Source organism: Carlito syrichta, unplaced genomic scaffold (assembly GCF_000164805.1).
Source record: "Carlito syrichta isolate Samal-C Ts95f unplaced genomic scaffold, Tarsius_syrichta-2.0.1 Scaffold317641, whole genome shotgun sequence".
NCBI classification, from domain to species: domain Eukaryota; kingdom Metazoa; phylum Chordata; class Mammalia; order Primates; family Tarsiidae; genus Carlito; species Carlito syrichta.
The window spans coordinates 309,408-326,236 of NW_007261737.1; the positions used below are offsets into that span (position 1 = coordinate 309,408).

The 16,829-nt window shown below is 39.4% G+C and overlaps 1 protein-coding gene across 1 annotated transcript in view; it reads left to right on the forward strand.

Moving 5' to 3' along the window:
* MARCH6 (membrane associated ring-CH-type finger 6) overlaps nucleotides 1-16,829 on the forward strand; it is a 60,049-nt gene that overhangs the window by 24,683 nt on the left and 18,537 nt on the right. The window contains exons 14-20 of the mRNA XM_021707420.1: nucleotides 1,450-1,584; nucleotides 3,835-3,954; nucleotides 4,976-5,076; nucleotides 8,798-8,935; nucleotides 10,323-10,527; nucleotides 13,368-13,437; nucleotides 16,142-16,323. Of these exons, the coding sequence (XP_021563095.1) occupies nucleotides 1,450-1,584; nucleotides 3,835-3,954; nucleotides 4,976-5,076; nucleotides 8,798-8,935; nucleotides 10,323-10,527; nucleotides 13,368-13,437; nucleotides 16,142-16,323 (951 nt within the window). The remainder of the gene's footprint in view (nucleotides 1-1,449; nucleotides 1,585-3,834; nucleotides 3,955-4,975; nucleotides 5,077-8,797; nucleotides 8,936-10,322; nucleotides 10,528-13,367; nucleotides 13,438-16,141; nucleotides 16,324-16,829) is intronic.

Sequence of the window (16,829 nt, forward strand, 5' to 3'; positions counted from 1 at the left end):
TACAGGTGTGCACTACCACACCTGGCTAATTTTTTGATTTATTGTAGAGATGAGGTCTCACCAAGTTGCCCAGGTGGGTCTCGAACCTGTGGGTTCTGGCAATCCACTCACCTCAGCCTCCCAAAGCGCAGGATTACAGGCTGAGCCACCAAGCCCAGCTAAGTTTTTTATTTTTTATAGAAACGAGGTCTCACTATGTTGCTTAGGCTGATCTTAGACTCTTGGGCTCAAGAAGTCCTCCTGCCTCAGTCTCCCAAAGTACTGGGATTACAGGTATGAGCCACTGTGCTTGGCGTACAATTTTTGCTGTTGGAGTATTTTGACTGGAACCTTTTTAATAACCAGTGGAGAATTTTATCGCTCATTCTGTTCTCCTAAATTTTGTAGATTAATGTCAAAACATTATATTCTTTTTTTTTTTTTTTTTGAGTTGGAGTCTCACTCGGTCACCCAGACTGGAGTGCAGTGGCCGCTCCCGGCCACCTTTCCTCGCCTGCTGGGCTCCGGCGATCCTTCTGCCTCAGCCTTCCAAGTAGCTGGAACTATAGGCGCGCGCTACCACGCCCGGCTAATTTTTTGATTTATTGTAGAGATGAGGTCTCGCTGCCCAGGCGGGTCTCGAACCTGCGACATTATATTCATAAAAAGAGTAATTTGATAAGGAGACTATCTTTATAGTTTGTTTTGACTGAGATGCTTAGTCTTGATTATAATTTTTTTTTTCCTTGGGTTCTCACTGTTACCAGTTTGGAGTGCAGTGGCACAATCATAGCTCACTGCAGCTTTCCTGGGCTCAGGCAATCAGTCTCCCAAGTAGCTGGGAATACAGATGCGCACCACCATGCCTGGCTAATTTTTTTATTTTTTGTAAAAATGAGGTGTCTTTATGTTTCTGAGGCTGTTCTTGAATGCCTGGGCTCAAGTAGTCCTTCCACCTTGGCATCCCAAAGTGCTGGGATTACAAGCATGAGCCACTGCACCTGGCACTTGATTATACTCTCTAATGGCTGTTAGTGGTAATCAGTTTTTGATTTTTCAAAAAGTATTTTGTATGTAGAAAAGCTGCCTTTGGTTCTGAGATAACACTTATGCAACCCCCCCACCCTGCCTCCCATATGTCTCATGAATGTAGACCTGTAACCAAGAATAGGAGGACTTGCATTAATCAAAAATGATTCTTTTACAGAATCAATATTAGCAAAGCACTTACTCATCAGTTGGTTTAGCATTCTTTATATTTGAAAGTCATATATACCTCTTTGAAGTAGTTGTCAATCTTAGCTATATCTAGTTCTGTGACATTGTGAAATGTGGTATTAAGACGACCATAGTCCTAGAACATTGTACCTTGTGTTGCACAGTTATTTATTCACTTCTTAGAAGAAGGCTATGTTAATTTGGAAAATGTAGGTGGTACAGATCTCTCTCACCTGTTCTCTTTTGATTCAGGAAATGTTTGATGCTACTTTGAAAGATCGAGAACTGAGCTTTCAGTCTGCTCCGGGTACTACCATGTTTCTGCATTGGCTGGTGGGAATGGTCTATGTCTTCTACTTTGCCTCCTTCATTCTGTTGCTGAGAGAGGTGAGTCCTGCAGGTGGTTGCAGATGCTGTACATTTAGAACTAGGACTTTTGCATTCACCACGAGTCCATGCCTCAAGGGTTATGATGATATCCTAACTAAGCCATAATCTCTACTGCGTTATGCTAAGGGGGAAAAGGGGACTTGATTGTATTAAACTGTTTTCAGTTGTTTGTTTAAAAAAATAGCATATGTTTTAATATGTCTGTCTGTAATCAATTATGAGTTATGAGTTTCAGAGGTGATTAAACAGAGGAAATATAATGTCCAAAAGCCGCCTTCCAGTTCCCACCCCCATAATACCTTAATATTAAAACTTAAATGAGAGTACTTGTTTTACTTGGTATATAATGTATCATCATCCTCTAATACAAACTCTTGGAATTTTGTGTGCACAACTCGTACACCAAAGAAGTGTGATGCTGGAAATACTGTACCCAAAGGACATATTTTTGGAAGATCAAACATGTAAATTGGTTTTGATTTACACACCTTAAGTATAGAATTACAAGTTAGGGTCCTTTATGATTCCGATTCACTTGCTAGATGGGTACTATTACTAATCCTGTTTTTGGAGCCTGGTTTGAAGATGATAAAAGCAGACTAGTATTTGATTAGTCATTAGCTTAATCATTCTCCAGATATTACTGAATGCTCACTACATGCCAGACACTGCACTGTATGCTGGTGTATCAGAAAAAAAGGCACGATTCCTGGTCTCCTTGATTTTATTGCAGGGGACTGTATCTAGCTATTGAAAAAGTCAGCTTTGCCACTGAGACTGGTGATGGAGATGTCCAGGGCAGGGGATGAGCAGACTGACAGTTCCAGTGGAATTGGAATACAAAAGCACAAAGGCTGAATGCTGTTCTTGGTCTGCTTTGCTGTTTGAAAGATTTGAGGAGGAGTGGAGAGGCCAGGGGCCAAAGCACTTTTGTGAATCATATGGAATAAAGATAGTAAATTCTGTTTGCAAATAAAGCTTGCATTCTTTCTTTGAAACAAATGATTGAGAACTAAAGTACAGTAATGTGTGTGTGTGTATGTTTTGTTTTGTTTTTTAAATAGATGTGAGCTCCAAATTACATTAAGTGATAAAATCTTTTATAATGAATTTTTCATTTTATCAGTGTGAAGTTTTTTGGTTTATAAAGAATGCTAGTATTTGGGAGTTAGAAATTTAGAGATTTTAGCCGGACTCTGTGGCTCAGCCTGTAATCCCGCACCTTTGGGAGGCTGAGGTGAGTGGATTGCCTGAGCCTGAGGGTTCGAGACCCGCCTGGGCAACTTGGCGAGACCTCATCTCTACAATAAATCAAAAATCAGCCGGGCGTGGTAGCGCATGCCTGTAATTCTGGCTACTCGGAAGGCTGAGGTGGAAGGATCGCTGGAGCCCAGTGGGTCGAGTCTGCGGTGGCCGGGAGCGGCCACTGCACTCCAGTCTGGGTGACGGAGTGAGACTCCAACTCAAAAAAAAAAAAGGAAATGTAGAGATTTTATACTGTAACCCCCTTGTTTGAAAGATGGAGAAATAGAGTCTTTGGCAAATTAGATGCTTTACTCAGGCTAACTCAGTGAGTTTGGACCATACAGGACCAGGACCCAAGCATTATTACTGCATTATCTACGGCCTCTTGAGTGACAATGTTCGTTCAGGAAAAAGATCTAGGTAGTAAAATGAAGATACTGAGAAGCTGTAGGATTTCTTAACTTCTCTGTGGAAGTGTGAAATCAGATCTTCTATTTAGGACATTATAGATTGCAACATGACCCTTTTACCAGGTGATGCACTCTATCATAACAGCTGTATTTATTTTTTATGTAGATTTCTAAATCTAGAAATGTAGATCTAGAGATCTTGATTTCTTCACAAATTTGATGCAAGGAACTTTTTTCAGTGACTGATTAAAAGCATCAAAAGACGTCAAATATAAGGCAGTTTTCATAAAGATTCTAGTTTAGGAACTTCTTTTCCCAGGAAAACCATATCAGCTTTCTGGGGTCCATTTTAGATGCCAGAATAATTTTAAGTGCTTTTCTGTTCATGTTTTAGCTTATATACAGAGCCTGAAGACATAGATGAATATTTATAATATTTAAAATATATTTGCATTGGGGAGACACCTCTTATCAACAAGGGTGCCTGAACGAAGCATGTTTGTATACCTAACCCTTAACTATACCCCACAATATCATAATAAAAAATATTGATTATAAAAAATAAGTAAAATAAAATGAAATATATTTGCAGGTACTTCGACCTGGTGTCTTGTGGTTTCTAAGAAATTTGAATGATCCAGATTTTAATCCAGTACAGGAAATGATCCACTTGCCCATTTATAGGCATCTCCGAAGATTTATTTTATCAGTGGTAAGCAGATCTTTTCATTGCTTAAAAAAAATTTTTTTTAAATAAAGTGAGCTACACTTTAGTATTGTTTAGTTTATTTTTTTTTCATCAGGAGGGCTGGTACAGTACGTGTATGTGTGCATATATTTATTATTAGTGGTATTATTTGAGTTGGGGGTCTCTGTCACATAGGCTGTAGCACAGTGGCACAGTCACTGCTTACCACAGCCTAAAACTTGGGCTCAAGTGATCCTCCCACCTCAGCATCTCAAATAGCTGGGACTACAGGTGTGCATCACTGCTAACTTTTGAATTTTTTTGTAGAGACAAGGTCTCTCTGTGTTACCTATGCTGGTGACAGATCATACTGAATAACATATTTGATTAAGTCTGTGGAACTCAGTTGTCAAGTAGCTGTTTTGTTGGTTACTTTATTAAAGTAAATAAGTAAAATGATGCTTACTAAAACACAGATGCCTAATAGTTCTTTATTTGTATAATTGATTGTCGAAATTATGATTATCTGAATTAACATTTAATTTGCATTGAAGCAGTAGAGACTTATTACTGGCATCTAAGTTAAATTTTTAACAGAAACACCTTAAAGTTACTTCTCCACCTGAAAGAAGACATTACCTAGTTAAAACTAAATTTTGCCGAAATAAAATTTTGAAAGCAATATTGTGTCCTTTGGAAACTTTGGTAGCCATTAACATGGGCCACGTCTTAGATGGTGACACGTGATTTATTAAGTTACAGGTGTTTCTGCTCCTTCATTGTAAGTTTCTAGTTTTCTCACATACCATGTGGTGGTTATCTTTTGTGACTTCTGTTTTATTGTGTCCTAGATAGCAGACACTTACAGCAAGAGTAGCAGTCAGATTAGGAATATATTTTTATACAAAGTGACCCAAGGATAATGTGTAGAGTGGGAACAGTTGAGCTCTGTGTGGATATAGGCCTGGGCTGTGTATGGTCAGATATCATCCTGTCTCACATGGGAGTAATTGATAGTAGTGTTGTGCCCTGTTTCCTATTGCAGATTGTCTTTGGCTCCATTGTCCTCCTGATGCTTTGGCTTCCTATACGTATAATTAAGAGTCTGCTGCCTAATTTTCTTCCGTACAATGTCATGCTCTACAGGTAAGTCTGTAACATTCAGAATAGCTTTATTAATTTATCTCTGTTAGGGATTTGATACTCAGATTATAGTAAACATTTAAAACATTCATTTCTTACAGATGTTGGAAATCATCCGACAGTTAAATTTTGCCATATTTTAGAGCATATGTACATTAGTAATTATGTTTTACAAAGGAAGATGTTTATTTTTCTGCAAACAAAATAGCATTGTTTGGTATTAAAATGCTTTACTAAATGAGAGTGTATTAGTAGCATCATCTTAATTTTGAAAAGCACATTATAAGGAATAAGTCAAAGTCACACATTTAATTATAGATTAAAAATAGGGTACAGGGTTTGTAGATGGAATGTCTTTTTTGCTTTAAAAACTTAAGTCAGTTGGAAGCCTAAGCTCTACCCTTCCTTAGGGATTTGCATTATCCCCACAGTCGGTATCCCAGTTGCAGGCAAATTGGATTTCTTTACCAAATTGACTTCTAATCAACCTTTAAGTCTTCTTCTAATTCCTTAAGATCTCTTACTAATCCATCTTGATTTGCCATTTACTTAGTTGAGACCTTCCTCTTGTTCTCCATTTGGAAGGACACAAAAGGCTTGGCATAAGCTCTTGCTGCCTTTCTAACATCTTGTCCCAGCATTATCTGACTTGAAGTCTTCTCTCCAGCCATGCTATACCGACCAGTGTCTCACCAGAATTACTTAGGTTCTTTGTCTTTCCCTCTCTATTTGCAGTGGCATTCTTTTCCATGTTTCACTGGCAAGTTTTTGATTTTTTTTTTTTTTTTTTTTTTGAGTTGAAGTCTCACTCTGTCGCCTAGACTGGAGTGCAGTGGCACGCTCACGGCCACTGCAGCCTCGACCTGCTGTGCTCTGGCGATTCTTCTACCTCAGCCTTCCAAGTAACCTGAACTACAGGCATGCACTACCATGCCCGGCTAATTTTTTGATTTATTGTAGGGATGAGGTCTCGCCAAGTTGCCCAGGTGGGTCTCGCACCCGTGGGCTCAGGCAATTCACTCGCCTCAGTCTCCCAAAGTGCTGGGATTACAGGCTGAGCCACTGAGCCTGGCCGATATTCTTTTTTAAAATCTAGATTAAGGTTTTATATTCCCTAAGTAGAGTAACTCATCATCCCGTTTTTTTAAAGTTGTCACTGTGGTTGTAGTACTTATCTCTTTTCATAATATTTGTTATCTCATTTTTATAAATATTTGTTGTTTTGCCCACCATGATGGTGGAACATATACCTTATTTGGGTCTAATGCTTTGCATAGGAACATGATTGTTCAAAAGTAAAAGGCTTATTGTTGCACATGCAATAAAATCTGAAACTTGTATTTCATTAAATTAGAATTGGCGAATATATCCTGATTCCTTATGATGGAAGAAAAAATAAGTCATTTAAAATACAGCATTAATTTATAACTTTTTAAATTATCACTCTTTTGTAATGAAACTTTATTTTTCTATACTTAGGATTTTTGTAGTTTTGGAGGATGGTTCTCTAATTCTTACTTTAGTTTGTTTATAGTATGTATTTGAGTTCAATCATAATGAAAGCCAGGAGACACAGGTCCAGCTTTACGTGTTGCTCTAGATTTACGTGTTGGTGAGATAAACCATTATGATGGTCAGTTATACCTAGTTTAGCAAGGGTTTTGTGCTATATAGCAGTATTTAGTTCATTCTTCCATTAAACAAAATTGAATGCCTATTCTATGCCAGGTACTTTTCTATGCACTAGGCGTATAAGAGTTAACAAAACAGAATTAAGAAAAAAAATCTGTGCTCTAGTGGAACTTACAGTTTAAGTAGGAGAGAGAGATATTAAAATGGATAAAATTTGTGATATGCCAGATGATCATAGGTGCTGTGGGGATAAAACAGAGTAGGGAAAGGGGATAGAGTGGCCAAGATGGGGCTGCAATTTAGGGTGAGTGACTGGAGAAGACCTAAGGGGGTGACAGTTGAGGAAAGCCCAGAAGGACATGGTGAGTCATGTGGCTCCTTCAAGGCAGGATACCCTTGCACCAGTGGCATCCAGGACTGTTTAAGAGGCAGCGGGGAGGCCATGAATCAGAGGGGCAGAGTAGTTGGCCATGAATCAGAGGGGTCTTGGAAAGCCATCTCCTGGAGTGCCTTGCAGGCTGTTTGTGAGCACTTCTGCTTTCCCTTGAGCAAGTTGGGAGCCCTTGGAAAGCTTTGAGCAAAGGATTTTTTTTAGGTTTAAAGAAAATCATTACAGCTGAAGGGAAGAAACTGGGTTAGAATAGCCAGGTTAGAAACAAGAAGCCAGCTTGGAAGAAAATGTAGTTATTCTGCTGAGAAGCAAGGGTGGCAGAGATGAAGGAAGTAGCAGTGGTGTCCGTGAGAAATGTTAGGATATTATTAAGGAGTTAAGATATTGTTACGGTACAGTCAGAAGAATTCGCCTGCTGTTTGGACGTGAGGTGTAAAGAAGGGACTAAGGGATCAAAGTTTCTGTCTTGAGTGTCTGGAAGGCTGGGGTTGGCATTTACTGAGATGGGGATGACTGTGGGAGAAGCAGGATTAAAAGGGAAGATTGCGAATTTGATACTGAACACAATATAAAATGTCTAGTACATGTTGATGTGCAATGCTGATTTGGCATTTTGTATACACAAAGTTAGGAGGTAAGGAAGATACCTGAGTAGTAGATAGAAATGTACAGAAAGGTGATATTTCAAGCCACATGGAGGTCCCATTCACCCAGAGAATGAGTGTAGATGAGAGAAGGAAGGTCAGAGCATGGGGCCCTTTAGTGCTTCCAGGATGGGGAGAAGGGGAACCAGTGGGTCTTGGGAGCTGTTTAGGGAGAAACTGTTTTGAAGAGGAAGGAGTAACCATTTGTGTAACCAACTACTTAATTACAGCAAGTGAGGTAAGAACCAAGACCTGGCCATAGGTTTAACAAAATGAAGGTCATAGGTGACCCTTACCAGAAACAATTTTGGTAAGAGTTTGTGGGGAAAGTTTTACAGAGTTCAAGAGAGCATGAGAGGAGCACTAATAAAGACAGTGAATTTATTAAACTCTTTAACGGAGTCTTGTAATCCCATCAGATATTTAATACAATGCAAAGGGAGACCCAAAAAAACAATTACTTTTTTGGAGGGTGAGCCTCTTATAGTACGGGCTTCCCTTGTTAGGTAAGTGTTCTAGGAAACCATCTGTATCAGTGTACCAGCTAGCGTTATTATTAGAGGCTGGGTTCTGCTTCTGTGAATTTCTTTTTTGGAGATTCTTTCAGTGTGTTTGCCCATTTCATGGTGGGTGATTTACCAGCACACCTGCCCATGCTGCAGCGAGTGTTCAGTTTTTGACCAAAAATGGCATGACCTCTGTGCCCCACCTTATTTACCAAATTTCACCTAGAGCAACTTTTTTTTTGCTTCACTGGGTGAAAAAATCCTCAGAGGGAAATGTTTTGCCGATGTGGAAGAGGTGAAACAAAAAATGGCAGAAACGCTAAAAGGCATCAAAATGATCAGTTCAGAAACTGTTTTGAGCAGTGGAAAAAGCATCTTGATAGGTATATTGCATCAAATGGAGAGTACTCTAAAGGTGATTGAAGTTTAAACATGTAAGAATACACAATTTTTTACAAATAAATTCTGGGTTTTTAGGGGGTCTCCCCTTGTATAGTTAAATGGAAAATATAATTCCCATTACAAATTCTGGCTCTTTTTAACTGTCTCAGTGATGCTCCGGTGAGTGAGCTGTCCCTTGAGCTGCTCCTGCTTCAGGTTGTCTTGCCAGCATTGCTTGAACAGGGACACACGAGGCAGTGGCTGAAAGGGCTGGTGAGAGCGTGGACGGTGACTGCTGGGTACTTACTGTGAGTACAGGCAACTGACTCCTTAGGCATGCATGCCATCTGTGTCCATAGAATAACTTTGCTGGAAAAAGAATGTTTCATGCTCCACTGAAGAATAATTAGTGTTAATAAGAAACAATTCAGTAATACCTAGCTGCAGATGCAGGTGTATATAACACTTAAAAAATTTTAAAGTTCTTATCATTGTCCTTTCGTGGCTAATGCATACATATTTTTGCCCTCAACAGAGGTTTGCTGCTGGGCCGCTTCTTTCATGTCATAACACAGGGAATAAAAAAATTTTTTTTGTGCATTATAAACCAACCAATTTACCTTTATTTTAGACCAACCAACTTACCTGTATGTAGAGCTCATAACCTGGTAAATGAGCTTTTCTCAGATTTGGTTTCTCAGTTATTTAGTGAACATGTTGCCTTTTTTCTTTTTACTTATTTTTTTTCAAGATTTATGCATTATATACTTATTTAAAAGTTAAATCTTTATAATTTAAAAGTGTTTCAGAGAATATTTGGCATCCTGTAGATATCTTTTTTTTGAGTCAGAGACTCACTCTGTCACCCAAGCTGGAGTACAGTGGCACACTCATGGCCACCACAGCCTTGAACTGTTGGACTCAGGCCATCCTTCCACCTCAGCCTTCCAAGTAACTGGAACTACAGGTACGTGCCACCATGCCCAGCTAATTTTTTAAAAAATTTATTTGTTGTAGAGATGAGGTCTTGCCATGTTGTCCAGGCTGGTCTTGAACCCCTGGGCTCAGACAGTCCTCTTGCCTCAGCCTCCCAAAGTGCTGGGATTATAGACATGAGCCACCGTGCCCAGCTATCCTGTAGACACCTTAATAGGAAATATGGATTTGGTTATGTTTGGTTGAACATATGCTCTTCTCTAACTGCTCCCTCCCCAGTCTCATTTTTGCCTTATCCAATTTATTGTTTAGAGGTTTTAGTTGAGTTACATGTTATGGTCGACATAGTAGTCATCTACAGTGAAGAAAAGTTTTTATTCTTTTCCCCTAAAATTCTTACGATCTTGTACATTGTAAGTATGTACTTACATCTTGTACTAGGAAGTACTTGTGAGTATACTTGTAAGTATTTTGTGCTTTTTTTTCCAGTTACTGGTTTCTTTTGAGATACTGGTAGAAGAAAACATAAAATAGATTGAATTTATGGAGTATTCTACAGGTTAGCTAACACAAAATTTAGAAAGGTTAATTTAAAGCAAGCCACAACATTCAGACTAGATTAGGGTATAATAATGTTTTGTACAGATGCCACATGTATGTTTTTTACCCTTAGTAGTAAATACTAAGAAAATAAATCTCATGTTTGCCATTTTATTCTGACCTGAAGTAAGAGTTTTCAATGTTACACTTTTTGCACAGGGATCTCCATTCTTATTTGTTGGGAGACCAGGAAGAAAATGAGAACAGTGCAAACCAACAGGTCAACAATAACCAGCATGCTCGAAATAACAACGCTATTCCTGTGGTGGGGGAAGGCCTGCATGCAGCCCACCAAGCCATACTCCAGCAGGGAGGGCCTGTCGGCTTTCAGCCTTACCGTCGGCCTTTAAATTTTCCACTCAGGGTAGGTACTATATAGACTTAACCAAAAAAACAGGTTTTTTTTCAAATTTCTATTGAGAATTGGTGCTTTTAGCATACAGGTCTCTGCGTAGACAGGTCTTGCACTTTTCTATCAAGAACCCATGTTTTATTATCCTCATTATGTAACAGAATATATGTAAATGATCACATAAGCTATTAAATTCTAGAGATGGGTCATAGAGTTGGGATTCCATGGGCTCTTGCTCCCCTTTTCAGTGGAAAAATAGACTCCAGGGTAAATAAAACACTAACATTATTGATGCATTTCAACTATGTGTCAGGAAGCAGGATGGGCATTCTGATGCTTCTCTGCCATTTAATCCCCACCCAAACACTCTAAAGTATGGGTGACAGTCTCCTGTTCATAGTTGATGAACTGAAGGCCAGATTGGTTAAGAAGGTGTCTATTCCATGGCCTTTAAACTACCAAGTGATCATTCTGATTCAGAATTTTGTTAAAATGTAGGTCAATGACTTCGTGTATTGTATCATTACAACAAAGTTTTCCTTTATTTATATTCAATCTATTATATTTTAAATACCCTTTAAAAATGATATGGGCTTGTGAGTCAGGTTATTTTAAAAGTTGGACAGGTTATTAACCTCGCAGCCTCAGCTTATTTTTTTGTAAAGTCATCATAATGTTTTTGTGGATTACTTGTAGGTCTTGTGTGTCCATCCATTCATTCAGCAAGTATATCTTGAGTGTGTATGGTATTTTTGGTCCCCACGGGGATTAGAGAGATACACAGTCTTGCCCTGAAAGAGTTTACAGTCTACTTGGAGACACGAGAAAACAAACAGTAGCAGATTTGGGTTCCTGTCATGGTGTTCACAGTGGATGTTATGACTCAATCAGGAGCCATTGGTTCTTGATGGTCACAGAGGAATCTTTTTGGAGGAGGTGGTGTCTTAACTGACTTGAAAATTGAGACGCCAGTTAGAAAGGGGAAAAGGAAGTGGGAAGGGTGTTTCAGGTATAGTCTGGGCAGGGATACGTTAGACATGATAGGCTAGTAACTGCAGATAGTTGAATGTATAGGCGGTGGGGTGTATATGGGGGAGAGATGAGGAGTGAGGGCCAAGAGGGGGAGGTGAGGGACCAGGGGAAGAGGTGAGGAGTGAGAGTAGTGGAGGGAGATTGGCTCTTGGGTGAGCAGGGGCCAGTTAGTGGAGAGCCCTAAGCCATCTCTGCGTTGGTCAGCACTCACTGAATTGTTCTTTCGGCTCCTTTTCCCCATGTGGGGCAAGGCTTTGCTCCTGATGCAGAGGCTTATGCTTGAGGTTTTGCAGAAGAAAACATGGAGGTCATCTTTTCCTTTATCTCTTAATGGTAAAAGCAGACCTTATAGTCAGCTCCCTTTTTCTTTTTCCCTGGTCTCTATGCGGCTCTCCAGGTACAAAAAAGGCCTCTGAGCAACAGGTACTTTCTGGCTAGATCCAAGACAGAATCGATAACGGGCTTTTCAGGTGGTCAGAGCTGACATATCAGAGCCCCCTGAGTTCTTGATCTGTGCTTTTCTGACTTCCCACCAGTGCTCTACCCTCTAGTCTTATAGAAATGCCACTGGTTAGGTGGAAGGCCAGCTGTAGTCACTGCCATTCTGCCCAGGGAATCTGGTTTTCACCTATCTGTGTGATCGTTTTTTATCTGCTCTTCTTAATGCAGGAACCCTTGCTTATGTGGCTTTTTTCCAGTTCAGTTTAATTAGAATTACATTCAATTAAAATTCCATTGCTCATTCCCACAAGCCACATGTCAGATGCTTGGTAGCCACATGTGGCTGGTGGCTTGCTATGTTGAGGAGTGCAGATCTAGATGGTTCTGTCGTCACAGAACATCCCTGTTGGATAGCACTGTTAATTGGTTAAGAGGTAAATATTCTAGTTTTTGTTTTTGTTTTTTTTTTTGAGTTGGAGTTTCATGTTGCCCAGACTGGAGTGCAGTGGCCGCTCCCGGCCACCGCAGCCTTGACCTACTGGGCTCCTGCGATCCTTCCGCCTCAGCCTTCCAAGTAGCTAGAACTACAGGCGCACACCACCACGCCCGGCTAACTTTTTTTAAAAATTTATTGTAGAGATGAGGTCTCGCCTGCCCAGGTAGGTCTCAAACCCGTGGGCTCAGGCAATCCACTCACCTCAGCCTCCCAAAGGCACCGGATTACAGGCTGAGCCACTGAGCCTGGCTAATATTCTAGTTTTTAATGTTTTATTTTAATAACAGGAAATTAAGCTGAATGTGTTTTATCTTTATGCCCTTTGATTAAAAAATATATTTGCTTTTTTTTTTTTTTTTTGAGTTGGAGTCTCACTCTGTCGCCCACACTGGAGTGCAGTGGCCGCTCCCGGCCACCACAGCCTTGACCTGCTGGGCTCCGGCGGTCCTTCCACCTCAGCCTTCCAAGTAGCCAGAATTACAGGCATGCGCTACCACGCCCGGCTGATTTTTTTTATTGTAGAGATGAGGTCTTGCTGCCCAGGCAGGTCTCGAACCCGCGGGCTTAGGCAATCCACTCACCTCAGCCTCCCAAAGGCGCGGGATTACAGGCTGAGCCACCGAGCCCGGCTTATATTTGCTTTTTACTTGACAAATGTATTTGATTATGTGAGAATAGACACTTATTTTCCTTTTGGCCTAAATTATGGGTGATTTTACTAAAATAAAAATTTCCATTTTATGTGTAATTGAAAGAAACCTGGAAATACAAATAGAGGCAATTTCTTTTTAATGGGAGAATTACATTGATTCTTTGAGGGCCATCATAAAATACATTGAGCACATGCTAATCATGTATGCTCTCTTTATGTTTTACCTTGCAGATATTTCTGTTGATTGTCTTCATGTGTATAACATTACTGATCGCCAGCCTCATCTGCCTTACTTTACCAGGTATGCGTGTGTTCTGACTTTTAGCTGGAAGAAAGTTGTATCTTGATGAGATGTGACTTCATCAAATGTAAACTTGAAGTACCTTTCCTCTAATTTTTTTTTTTTTTTTTGAGTTGGAGTCTCACTCTGTCACCCAGACTGGAGTGCAGTGGCCGCTCCCAGCTACCGCAGCCTCGACCTGCTGGGCTCAGGCGATCCTTCCGCCTCAGCCTTCCAAGTAGCTGGAACTACAGGCACACACTATCACGCCCAGCTAATTTTTTTGATTTATTGTAGAGATGAAGTCTCGCCAAGTTGCCCAGGCGAGTCTTGAACTCGTGGGCTCAGGCAGTCTACTCATCTCAGCCTCCCCAAGCGAGGGATTACAGGCTGAGCTACTGAGCCCGGCTCTTTCCTCTAATTTTTGATTGAATATGAAATATTGGTCCACACAGGACTCTCCATCTTATAGACTCATTTATATTGGAGCACAGGGGGAAAAGGCAAGTTGTAATTTATGACTTGATTTTGGGTAAAGTACTTATGGTTACTCAGTTTTCATGGATATTGTCCTATTACATTATGGATTTTCAAAAAGCCATCTGCATTACTTACATTATTTCAGGCTAGTCTTTTGATGTTAATTATGTTTATTCTCATTATGTAGTCGTCTTTCTAGTCCATTGTATACTGTTGCTAGAGAATGTTATGAAGCCAGAATGTTTCCCTTTATTGCTTGGTATTCACAAATATGAATTTTCTGTGGCATTGAGCTTGTTGGAAATTTCACCTAAATCTTTCTTCATCTAACAAGCAAGAGGTTGTGGGCAAAGATAGTATCTTGTCTTCTTCTCCAAAGTTCAGGAGTTGATGGGGGTGGAGTTCAAAGCCAGCAACAAAGTGACAAAAGCAACTTGTTTCTCTCCCCTCCCCCATTTATTGTTTATATCTGACCAGAAAATACTAAATCATATTAATATGTGTTAACCACTTAAATAATCACCAAGTGGAAGATAATTTTCAGCCCTTAGCAAACATAAATGTATATTGAATTTTTGTCTTGGTTATGACACTAACTCAATATAATTTTATAAATCAAATGTGTATTGAGGGCTAAGGCTAGGAAGGAGCAACTAGGAAAAGCAATTTCAAATGATATTTCTTAAAAAGATGATCGTTTTTGGCCAGGCTCAGTGGCTTCCTCTTATAGTCTCAACACTTAGGGAGGCCAAGGTGGGAGAACTGCCTGAGCCCAGGAGTTTAATACCAGCCTGGGCAACGTGGTAAGATCATGTCTACAATAAATAAAAAAATTAGCTGGGCATGGTGGCTTATAGTATTAGCTACTTGGAAAGTGGAGGTGGAAGGATCTCCTGAGCCCAGGAGGCTGAGGTTGTGGCGAGCTCCAGTCAGTCATGCCACTGCACTCCATCCTGGGTGAGAGTGAGAAGATAAAAAAAAAAAAGTTAAACTAAAAACCTCCCAAGCCAAAATACATTAACCCTACAGTAGAACACCAGACATTTCACAGAATTATAAGTTAGGATTTTAGTGTCATCATATTAATGTACACATGTATTTATTTCATGTAACATACCTACATATTTATCTTTTAAAGTGTTGTTTTCACATCCAAGCTATTTTGCGAGTTTGTCAGAAGTCTGGTTAATCAGCATTATGCCTTGGAAGACTTGACTATGGGGCTGGTTTAGTTTGATTTGCAGGTGGTATAGCTCAGTGGTCAAAAGCAGGAGCTTTGTTGTGTAGACATGTCTTCCAATTCAGCTTCACTTGAGCAAGGTTCTGTTGCTGAGCCTCAGTTTCTTAATCTTAAAATGGAGGTCATATCTGCATTGAAGGGGAAGTCATCGAGAGGGTGAATGAGATAATGTATGGAAAATGCTCGGTACAGCCACTAACTCCTTGCAGGTAGTCACCATAGTAGGAAGGCAATCTGTGGGAAGAAAATGTACTGGAAATTTGAATCTTACTGTTCTCTCTAGCCTTATTGAGAAGTAATCCTGTAAAGAAAGTTACTAAATTGTATAATATAATCTTACCTGAGTGATTATTGTGGGTGCACTGTAGAATTTATTTCTAACAACTTTTTGTGTGAGGCATCTCTTAGTTCTCAAATCTCTTTTTTACATTCCAGTATGTTTAGATAGTCTTACTTTTTTTTCTAAGAAAAAGAATATGATATGCCTTGATTATTTTGCTTTAAAATGTTATTGTGCCCCCCCTTATTAAAATAAAGTTAATTTTCTGTCTTGATGAATGAGCCAATTTGAAGAAAGTTACTCTAAATTACTTATAATGTTCCTAAATATTAAAAGAATTGACAGCACAAACAATAGGAAAGAAATTCTCTGCCTTTGTCCTGCTATGTGCATAATGATTTCAGTTGATGATAAAAAGAACAAAAACAACAATCTCCTCAAAAATTTTTCTCAGACTCAAAAGAACAAGAAATTGTCATGGCAAATCCCAGTGTGTATCCTAGGAGAATTCATCTCCACTGATTTACTGTGTTTTGGTTTTGACTTTATCAAATAACTGTGCACTCTTTAGAGTTTGTGGTTTTTGTGTTTTGTTTTGATTAAGACATTGATATATCAAAATGTGATGTCTTTTTTCCTAGTGTGAAAATACTAATAGAACAGCATCAAATTACAGTTCTCTTTACCTAGCTACATGTCTCATTTATCAGCCTTTTTGTTTTCAGTATTTGCTGGCCGTTGGCTAATGTCATTTTGGACGGGGACTGCCAAAATCCATGAGCTCTACACAGCTGCTTGTGGTCTTTATGTTTGTTGGCTAACCATAAGGGCCGTGACGGTGCTGGTGGCATGGATGCCCCAGGGACGCAGAGTCATCTTCCAGAAGGTTAAAGAGTGGTCCCTCATGGTAGGTTTTTGTAATAAAATACTGATCTTGTCTGTTAGGAGTAGTGAATATTTTTAGTCATCTTTTCAAGTCTTTTTTTTTTTTTTTCACTTTTATTTACTCATTATGTTGATAGTGTCAAGAGCACTGATTTTTTTGAATTAGAATGAGTATTCCTTTAAGATAGTAGGTTTCTGGTTCATTTTGAAATACACAGTCCTACAGTCACATCAGTTGATGGTTAAAAGAAAAGAATGCTACTGCGTGATCAAATAAGTTCGTGAGTAAGTAAAATAATTAAAAATTTGAAAAAATTTGTTTTTGGAGATGCATTACATTTTTAAGGAATGAGATATTCTGTAGAATTTAAGATCAAGTTTATTTAGATAGAATTTTCCTTTATTGGTATTTTTTAATTTAATTTTTTTGACTTATTTGAATATGTAATACCTTTTTTTTTTTTGAGTTGGATTCTCACTCTGTCGCCCAGATTGGAGTGCAGTGGCCGCTCCCGGCCACCACAGCCT